At 35.0% G+C, this 11,155-nt stretch overlaps 1 protein-coding gene across 1 annotated transcript in view; it reads right to left on the bottom strand.

Moving 5' to 3' along the window:
• LOC101243654 (uncharacterized) overlaps window positions 1–11,155 on the bottom strand; it is a 40,729-nt gene that overhangs the window by 5,113 nt on the left and 24,461 nt on the right. The window contains exons 5-10 of the mRNA XM_004231675.5: window positions 9,369–9,660; window positions 3,330–3,488; window positions 2,295–2,660; window positions 1,885–1,950; window positions 1,702–1,750; window positions 34–157 (exon numbers count right to left, since the gene is read on the bottom strand). Of these exons, the coding sequence (XP_004231723.2) occupies window positions 34–157; window positions 1,702–1,750; window positions 1,885–1,950; window positions 2,295–2,660; window positions 3,330–3,488; window positions 9,369–9,660 (1,056 nt within the window). The remainder of the gene's footprint in view (window positions 1–33; window positions 158–1,701; window positions 1,751–1,884; window positions 1,951–2,294; window positions 2,661–3,329; window positions 3,489–9,368; window positions 9,661–11,155) is intronic.

Below are 11,155 nucleotides of genomic sequence, written 5' to 3'. Positions count from 1 at the left end.
ATTCCGGTCATAAATCTAGTTATAAAATCATACCTTCCAGATTTTGAAAAATGTCCTGCACCCATTTCACATTTGAACAAGAGTAAATTATCATTCGTCTTCATTTCTCTCAACTTGGCCACAAACTTTGCAGGCTCAGAGTACATAACACGTGGATCTGTCACAATTTAAGACCTCATATTAAATCAAAAGTAGAAATATCTAAACAAGTGACTGGAGATTACGCCTTTATTTCATGGTTGTTTCACCAAGTTTATGTTAGGACAGATATAAACCATTATATCAGTCTTATCTGATTTTGCCCATATTATAAGCAAATATTCTTAGTTGCTATAAAAGATAAGTACATACTTATGGACTGCAGAAAATTACGCTGGATCATAAAGATGAGATCATATTAATTAAATGAACTCGAATCTTATGACTGTCTTTTGATAAGATACAAATATCTTATTTTGCATTTATCCTGTTCTGATTTTTACATGTTCTGAATCTAAAAACTCTACAGGAATAGCAATCATTTGCAACTAGATTTTAAAAATAAAATAATACAAATTAGCTAAGTATCAGAATTAACGCTTTGATGACCTGACATATTGACAGTGTTCTAAGTATACGATTTTACCGGCAGTTGACATTTGCTGAGGAACTCTTAAATCTTTTTCTCCTGTGGATTGACAGTACTAGCAAAGCATAATAATGTACAGTAGCATTACATGAGAAGAAACTGAAAAGAAGTCATTTCAAGATGTATCTCTGAATAAATTTCTGGTTTTCTAATTTAGTTAGAAGTGTCCACAGTTCATCACCAGACAGATGAGGAGTCAAACTAATAAAGCCATCATTTGTTGAAGTATTAACTCCAGAAGTCAGACAATTTAAACTGCTAGCTTTAAAGGCCATCAATTTCTGAAGCATAAAAAAGTTATTGCTGTGCATCATTGCAAGAAAATTGGCTCTCTCTTCTGATCTAACTATATCCAATATGCTCCATTTGGAAAGTTTTTTCAAAACTCGGTAACTTGTCCAATAAGAAAAATTATGGTTCTTTAGAACAAGGAATTCTTCATATCTCATTTTTATCCCTGGACTATCATACTAGTCTCCAAACAAAGACTCCTAACGATATTAAATCTATGTAAGTGTACCAAAAACGAACCAACCTTGATCCCAATTAGTTGGGCATATACCTATATGGATACTTTGTTTTCGTGTATTACATTCTTGGTTGAGTTCCTCATGGATTCTAACAAGGAAACTCTAAACAACTTCACTCCATGTCATCTTACACGTATTCGTTGCATTTAAATACTTTTTATCACCAGTGTCACACATGGAAGAACAGACTGACGCGTTTAGATGTCTACTTAGGACATCAAAACCATCTCACACAACCTTCTATAATTTTATACCTGGAATGTACTACATACACCTTCCGTGTGGATATGTTGAGCCTCTAAATTCTATGCTACTCATATTTGATAGATAATTGGGCCTTAATAGTCCCAAGACAGTCAATTCCATGTAACATTACTAGTTTCACAACTGATAATGGAGCCAACTCCCTCCAGAATTCAAAAGCAAGTTTAAGGAAACGAAAATTACCAAAGCCCTTTACCATCCTCCCCGAAACACTTTTTCCCTTCCCTATCATATATCTTAAAAACTAGAAACTGCTGCACCAGCTTCAATTTCACTTACCATTCAAGCCAGCTGTAACAAGAATGTCTGGATAATTCTGTGCTTTTACCTGTAAGAGAAAAAGGACAAAAGAAAAAAGGCAAAGGCATGTTGAGCTGTTAACATAAGTGTACTTTCCTGATTTTGTTGCTCAATACACAAATCTTAAGTGGTTTTTTCATGGGAGGCGGATATATTACTTACATTATCAACAGGGGAATACGACTTCATGTAGGAATAGAATTCTTCCTGACGTGGATCACCCCATTCCTGTACCAAATGAATAGATTAAACATCAATCACAAACTTCAAAATATTCATCTTCCAAGTCTCACAATCTGGTTCTCACAACACCTCAAATTCACCTTATGCACATTTAGATCAATGTTACAAAAAATTTACTACTTCAGTTATAGTTTATCCACTGGAATCTGAGTCATAAATTCCAATGCCATTGCCAAAGAGGTTCACTCTCAGATACAATGTTGTAATGATATCCTCATATTGATCATCTAAGTGATTTCAAATGGAGAATCCACACCAATGAATGTCATGCCACTAAATATTTCTTATTAAAGTAAGGCATACACGGATTTAAATTTAAGAGACCTAACCTCCCACTCTGAAGTTGTTAAAGGAATAGTTGGATCAAGCATTGTAGTTACAACATCTACAAAAGGAACCCCAGCAACAGCGGCTTTGAACAAATTAGGACGCATGTTAATAACAGCACCGATCAGCAATCCACCTGCACTTCTTCCGTTGATACAAAGCTTTTCCTTGGAACAGTACTTCTTGTCTATTAAATATTCTGCACAAGCAATGAAATCTGTGAAAGTATTTTTCTTTTTCAACAGTTTCCCATTTTCATACCACTGCCTCCCCATTTCACCACCTCCACGAATGTGAGCAATAGCGTAAATGAAACCCCTGTCTAACAGAGAAAAGTGTGACGCCTTGAAAGTGGGATCAATGCATATCTGTTTGGAATATGACATTTGCAGTGTCAGCAAAGAATGATCAAGCTAAAAGTATTAAACAACAGATTAATAGCTGTGACCTTGCAAACAAAATAAATCTCAGGAATTCCACAATTGATAGACTGAAGATTTCACATAAATAAAATTCGAAAGCCATCAGTTGTTGGTGATTTTCATTTATACCGAGGAAAACATGTACGCTTTTCTAGTACCCTCCTTTATAAAGAAAAAAACAGAAGGACTTGTCTGATAGTGTATATCAAAGACTATCAAATTTAAACCATACATGATCAATGCATTCTTTAAAAGTTTGACATTTTAACTCCTGAACTCAGGTGACATATACATTGTATTATCAGATTATTTCATTTAACTTTGCATTTTTTATCTGCAATATTTTTCTACAAAGTGTAAACTTGACAAACTTTTGTTCCATTTACACAAATGGTCATCAGTACAAAAAAGGACATGTCACAAAACTTTTCCATCTAATATCTGCAAGATTCTGTAAAACAGTGTTCAGAAACCATCAGATACAACCACACTGCACTTAGCCTAACCACAACAAAGAGATATTGACCTTCTTCCTTCAGATAAACAAGAAAAGGAAGGACACCTACAGAGTAGTACTCCAACATTTAGTTACTCAATAATTAGCAAGTAAATCACCTCGTAGGATCCATAACCAAAAAGAAGCAACGGGTCTGAACTATCAAGTTTTACAAGATTTTTTTGATAGATTATTGATATAGGTATCTGTGTGCCATCTGAAGCAGTAGCCCATTGCCTCTCAGTTACATAATTTGATGCATCAAAGCCTCCCAGTACCTAAATAAGAAAACGAAACAAACAATTACAACTAATAACCAAAGTTCAATAACCATTAATGGCTGATCAAAGAACGTGAAAATGTTCCAAAAATACCAAGAACCAAAAGAGTTATATAAGACTGCTACATTCATATTTCTAGTATGCTACTTCAAAAGGATGGCCAATGCTATATTCATACTTCTACTACGATACTTTAAAGGGATAGCCAAAATGTTCTTTCTTTGAGATGAGCAAAAATTTTTAACACCAGAAGCATGAAGTCAGTATGCACTGACTGCTTATCTCATCAGCAAAATTCTTAGCATAGGAATAGGAATCCTAGTTGGAAAAGGAGGCTAATGTAGTGTCTATAAATAGGGTCTTTATGTAACAATTTGATACACAATTCAATAATATTATCTTCTATATTCTCACATGGTATAAGAACATTGGTGTGAAACTTCAAGTCACCGTGTCAAATTCTGGCAACGTTTAGGGCTGATTTGTGTCATCTTCCATTCTGAAGGTGTTGTGCAAAACCAACACCATCACAAGGCTCAGGAAGCTCAGGATACCTCACCCCATCCAGTACTACCGAAGAAGAACCCCTCACGCGCCGCTCAAAGATGGAAGTTTTCCGCCGAGATCTGGATCACGCACCGACACGTGAGGGCCCCTTTAGCAGTGTTATCAAAGGCGCGCTTAATCCATGAAGCGAGACTCAAAGCGTGTTGAGCGCTTCACCTCGCTTTATGTGCTCTTCAGCATCGTTATCAAGGTTTTAAGGAAACCTTGCCAATGAGCCTCGTATGAAGAAGTGACACTAAATAATTGATATTTTACTTTATCATAATTTTTTTTCAATTTCTTTGGACATATATTTGTCAATTCATGTTTATAGTTATTAGTCTTTCACTAAATATATATATATATTTGTATTCTTTTCTCCCTTTTGCGCTTTTTTTCATTAAAGCTCACGCTTTATTTGCGCTTAAAGCCCTCACGAACCTTAGAGCTTTTTTGCGCTTTTCGCCTTAGATAACACTGCGCTCTAGTCAAATTTATATTTACTAGTTGGGTCATGACATCATTTCGACCATACCTATATAATTTTACTCCTTGTACTATGACCACGTTTAGCCATCAAATCTAATACTCCGGCATATGAGCATGTTTCAACCATCTTTTCGGTGGCTTGTTTAATATCAACTCGGCTATTTATTCCAACATGATCCATATACTTTGTACTAGGTTTTGAGCACTTTGTTGCTCGGGGGAGTTTAGTAGCCTTATATGTCGACTATGTGAGTCACTCTATGGTTTGAAGCAGTCTTTTCGGTTGTCTTTGAAAGACATTAGAACATCAGAGAGGTTTTTTGAGAGAGCTTTCAGCAAGAGAGAAGAGAGACGAAAAATGGTTCTTTTGTCTTTTTCCCTGACAAGCAACCTTCAGATCGGTGTTTCTCGATTAACTAATTGTTGGATCGGGCTAAAATTTGGACGGTGTGATTTTGTTAAGTCTGCAAATATCTCACCAAGCCCCTCATCGGTCCCGTGTTAATTACATTTGTAACAAGCTAGGTACATGAATTGTACGCACTAGCTTGAGGGGGAGTGTTAGAATAGGAATAGGTTTATACAATCCTAGTAGAATAAGAGTAGGTTTATAGAATCCTATTAGAATAGAAATAGGTTTATACAATCCTATTACAATAAAAATGGGACTACTAAATAGTATCCTATTTAGTAAAGAATTGCATTATAGGGTCTATAAACAAGGTCTCAATGTAATAATGTAGCACAACAACAATTTAATAATATTATTTTTCTTATTTCTCACAATAACTTCACACTAAGAAAAGATAAATTAGTCTATTGTGCCTTCACATGTGTTTTTCGTGGTTACTCTTGAGTTCAAAAAGGGTATCATGATCTTCATCGATACATTATGTCCACCGTTTCACATTCTTTGAATCTAAGTCTTACTATACATCTTTTGATTATCTTGATGTATATGTGGTCTCACTCGTACCTCAAGTTTTACCTATACCGGCTCTTAAGGAATCTACAATAACTTATACATCTCTTGTTTTAGTGCAATCACTCTTGACTTATCATTGTCGTTCGCATCCAGCACTATTCCCAGATGATTCATGTAATGCGCCAGACCTTGCTCTCTTACAACGGACTTTTCTCCTCTTAGCCAAACGTTACACTTTAAAAAGGTATACAATCCACTCGAAATATTGACCCACATTATACTTTCTTGAGTTATCATCGTCTATCATCACCACATTATGTCTTCGTATCGTATCTTGTCCTCTATTCCCATTCGTAAAACTATTGGTGAAACACTTTCTCATTCTGGATGGAGGTAGGCTATGCTTGATGAGATGTTTGCTTTGCATACGAGTGGTACTTAGGAGCTTGTGTGTAGTACAAGTAAATGTTGTTGGATTTATGTAGCCAAATTTGGTTCAGATGGTCAGCTTGATCGACTTAAGGCTCACCTTGTTGCTAAAGGGTATACTCATATATTTAGGCTAGATCAACTTAACAAAGATTTTAGCCTTTATAGTAGATCTACCAGGCATGACTATAAGCTAGTTTATTGACACTTCTATCATGTGTGTGAGTCTAAGTGCTATCATATTTCTAAATGTTTCATCAGATAACACAGGTTTAATGACCAACACTTTTGCTCAAATTTAAGATGTATATGTATAATATTAACGAGTTGAGATTAGCTCATATGTTTAATCTCAATTGGCAGCCAGAAGATTTTTGTCAAACTTATTCAATAGGTGGAGTCTATCAATTGTTTAAACTGAAGTGGATGGCTTGATTTGAGTGACTAGCAATGATAAAAGTTCTCTGTTATGTACTGCCATAATTTTCTACTATAAAACTTAGGATCAGAGCTATGTTGCTCAAACTCATCAAAACTATCATCGGATGTGTCGGATTCTCCAAAAATAGTGCATTTTTTGGAGAGTCCGACATAGATGTGGCATCGGAAGTAAAGACTCCGTGCAACTTAGGGTTAGGGTACCTAATTGGCCTTGGAAGACTAACTGAAAACTAAAGCTCATGTCAAAGTTGCCTGTTTTGGATAGACTATAACTTGGGAGGCTTTATTTAACTAAGAATAATCCATGGAAGAGAAGTTTTGCACCAAGTTATACATACCACCCATGTGAAGATGATTTATTCTTGAATTGCAGCGTCCAAGGAATGTTGAGACTTGATACTTAATGTGATTGGTGTTTCATGGGCAATTCCTCTAAAGATAAAGAGTTCATTGGAATGCTAACAAAGTCGAGGATGTCTAAAACCTTGAGCAAATCTGGAGAACAATTCCCATGCGTGTTATCAAAAGCGTGATTTAAGCGCGCTTAAGCCCTAAAGTGAGGCTCAAACCGTGTTGAGCACTTCGCCACGCTTTATGTGTGTTTCAGTGTCGTCATCAAGGTTCTAAGGCAAATGTTTTCTTGCCAATGAGCCTCTAATGAAAAAGTAAAACTAAACAAATGATATTTCACTTTACCATAAAAACAATTCAATTCTTTGGTCATATATTTGTTGATCATGTGTATAATTATTAGTCTTGGACTAAACAAATATATTTGTATTCTTTTCTCCCTTTGCGCCTTTTTCAATAAAGCCCACGCTTTATTTGCGCTTAAAGCCCCACAGACCTTAGAGTTTTTTTGCGCTTTTCGCCTTTGATAACACTTATTGCATTTTATGGACAATATGACTGGAAATAACAAGGGTTGCTTTGAAGGAAAAAGGTTGCATATTTCCAAAATTAAAAATTACTTGTTTGCATAATTTATATTTTTGGTGGAACAACCATATATTTGATGGTCTAGGAATATTTTTGTTTTATGTACTTATCTGTACCAACTTGGTACTTCGTTAATAAAATTGGACCTTGCCAAAAAAAGTTTGCATCTGTGTTTGCTCGAATTCGGGTGCAATCTAGAGGTTAGATTCTTCATCACATAAATTTTAGGATTCAGGGCTATGGATAAGTGCAGAAATTATTGTGACATCTATATGTATATAATTCAATTACATAAAGTTGTAGAACTAAAACTAATATAATTTAATTCTTTATACGCACCTAATATGTTATCCACAAGACATCTTGTGTAATAAGTAAGTGCTCTCGTACTTTCTCAAAAAAAATATTTATATATACTAAAGCCCAAGAATTAAGCCAAAATACCCAATTGTTTAATACTTCTTGACCATAGATGTAGTCAAAGCACCCTAAGTAAGTTGACCATATCTAGTTTGTATCCCGCAACCCCAACCAAATCGTGTCGGATCAACATGGGTGTAACGTGAGATTTTGACGGTCAGAGTAGCATAATTTTCACCACAGAATTCTTGAATCTCAACTGCGTACCACTTTTCTCCTTTCCACTCTTTTGGAGTTGTAGTATGTGACCCTATCATTTCTTCTAGTTATGATGAACTAAACTTTACTATGTTACAACGGCTTTTAATGTGGCCTACCATGTGTGATTCTTCTTTACAAAGATGTTAGCTAAAGTTAAACCATAACCTACATAAACACACATATCAGACGGAATTCATGCCAAAATGAGTAAAATGAAATAGCACTTGCTTCTATAATATGATTGAGATGCTAGAAGTTAATTTTAGGCCTAATTCATCAGCGGCCCCCTAAAGTTGGCACAAACTTTCAGTTAGACACTTCAACTACACCTCATGCTGTGTCTCGTTGTGTCATTTTGACACTTTTTGTTGACCAGGCATGGTACGGGTGCTACACAAATTTTAAACGCGTCAGAACGTGTTTTTGTAAAGATTTTGACTTTTTTTAAAATATTTTCTTCTCCTCCTTCTTCCTTGCTTTCTCCCTTCCATCTTCTTCACCTTCTACCATCCTCCATCACCATACAATTTTTTAAAATAAATCTACAATACTTTACTAGGTTACACTCTTTGATTCTTCCATCTTCTTTGAAAATCGACTTTGCATCTTGATTTATATTCAAAAGTAAAATCGATTTCAACGAAACAAAAAAAGAAACCAACTTCTTATGATTTACATTCTTTCCTTCTCCATTAAAATTACGAAATTAAATTGATTTCAGAGGATGAAAAAAATAAAGAACAACCTCAAATGAAAGAAAAAAAGAAATTTATTTTACATATCCTTCACGGTAAATCTCAATCATAGTAGCACAAGAAATAATTTTCTTTTAAATGACATATAAAATATTTTCGATTAGATATGATTTCCCATATTCTCCAATGTATTTTACTATATGAACTAATCTATGTTCTTGCCTTTTTGATGGAAAAGAGCAAATGAAAAGGGGAAGGAAGCACAAGAAGAAAGAAGAAAAGAGGTGGGGGCATGGGGTTTGGGATTTGGAAAAAAGAAAAGAGAGTAAAATTGACTTTTTAAAAAATAAATAAATTTTCACGTGTCAAATACTGATTTGTTTATGTCTGGATGTACGCATATAAAATGTGGCTTTGAAAATATATAAAGTGTCAAAATGACACAATGAGATTTGACATGAGATGCTTAAAATGAACAAAGCTCAGTTAAAATTTCTAGTTAAAGAGTCCAAGTGAAAGTTGATGCCAACTTTAAGGGGTCACACATGGGTTACCCCCTTAATTTAGGTTCACTTAATAAAAATAAACAGACAATAAGGAAATGGTTAAAATAAATGATCGGAGTAAAAGGAAAAAAGCTATTAAGAAAAGTACAGCCTGTATTTGATGTAAAAAATGTACTCATAAACAAAACCAAAGGCAGAAAAGGCTACTTTTCAATGAGTCAATACAGTAGAATCAAAACAAAACCAACTCAAATTATGATCGTAAGTAACATCTCATGTGACTCACCGTTTCAATCTTCTTCAACACCGAAATCCCTGTGTCCATATCATAATCATATACAGAAGGTGGGGTTCTCATTGAGCTATAAGAAAACTTGAGTACACCGGATTCAAATTCTGATTCTAATGGATCCACAGAGTATACAGGATCAATAAAATCAACGGCAAAACCACCTTGAAGTCTTTTTAGTGGCTCTCCAACAGAAGGAAGGCGATATACAGTAATTCTGGGTAAACCATTTTCACGTTCATGAACAGCAAGATGGTTGGTAAAAAGTTGTATGTCCTGAAGCTTGATGCTGCATGACAACATAATTTAATGAGCCACAATTATGAAATAGTTGCATAATAGTTTGTACTCACAAAATAGACTAGAAGAGGAATAGCTTTCTCAATCCCTTTGCCCATTTCTTTTTTTTTTTCCAAAAAATTTACAGAATTTTACCCAGGTATTGTTAAGTTAGCTTTAAATCTAAGCTCAAGAGATATCAAAAGACTTTTGGGGAGCTTAGGTTAGTCAGGGCTTTGACTAAATTAGGTATCAGGTTATAAAAATGTAAATATAGATAGAGCTATGAGATGGAAGACCTCTTGATAATGCCAGCAAACTGAAAGCACATGATGATATTTTAGCTCCAAGACCTTATTCGACCTTATTCCTTACCAACAGGAAAACAAGGAAAGCAACTAGCTTCTGCATCACTTCTAAAGGTTATAATTACAATATTATACCTGGTGTGTGAAGGAAGGCAAATTGAGAAAGAACATGTTATCACTCCTTAGTTATCCAATAGTTACAAATGTAATTTCTTTTTAGTAGTAGTTATTTTTCTGTAATAGTGCAGTTATTTTCATGTAATAGTGCAGTTTGATTCCAAGTTAAGTTAGGAAGTCATGTCCTAGTTTCTAGGGTAGTTATTATACAAGTGTTGTATCGAAACTTTTTGGGTGTCTCAGGAAATGGAAGCAGAAAATTACCGAGTATTTGAGTACTTCAAATTCAAGAGATTGCGGGTTCTCTCAAACGAACCAGTGTCATAGGTAGAAAAAAGAAAACATTCGGTTTCACACTACAACGTCCCATAACTAGATCCATAATCGGGAACCATAAAAACTTGGTATCAAAGACTAGTTATGGCAGACCAAATTCAACATCAACTAGCATAATTGGTGAACTTGTTCCACGAAGAACGTGCAACCAATTTGGCCAAATAGGAAGCAATAAATGCTCATTTGGATGCACTCGCAAAGGATTTAGATTTCTAAGGTTAATTCTGATTCAAATGAAAATACAAGTTAGAATCGTGGTTGGAAGAAAAAATTAAAGTGGTAGGAGGGTCAGGATCAGAAGTAGGAGGAAGTTTCATCATTCCTCGACAAACAAAGTTGGATTTCCCGTGATTTAATGGTCAAGAGGACCCTTTGGGATGGTAGAGAACACTTTTTCTGACACCAACAAACATCATGTTTCAATTTATTTAGAAGGCGATGCACAACTTTGGTTTCTTTGACTAGAGATAGATATGTGTTGACCATCTTGGGATGAATTCAATCATCAATGAAACCTTCACTTTGGGCCACCAATCAGAAGTTAGAAATTGAGAGAATTGGCTAAGTTGAGCTAGATCGAGTCTATGAAATTACCAAGAAAAGTTTAAGCAGTTAGCTTCACGGGCTGGTATACTCACTCAATCGCAACAAATTGAACTTTATATCAGTGGTCATGTTGATTATATAGCAATTGAGGTTGAGTTGCATAATCCTCTAGATTTGGTTATCGCAATTTATCCTGAC

This window comes from Solanum lycopersicum, chromosome 2, assembly GCF_036512215.1.
Source record: "Solanum lycopersicum chromosome 2, SLM_r2.1".
Classification (NCBI taxonomy): Eukaryota; Viridiplantae; Streptophyta; class Magnoliopsida; order Solanales; family Solanaceae; genus Solanum; species Solanum lycopersicum.
This window is presented reverse-complemented; position numbering and strand designations above follow the sequence as displayed.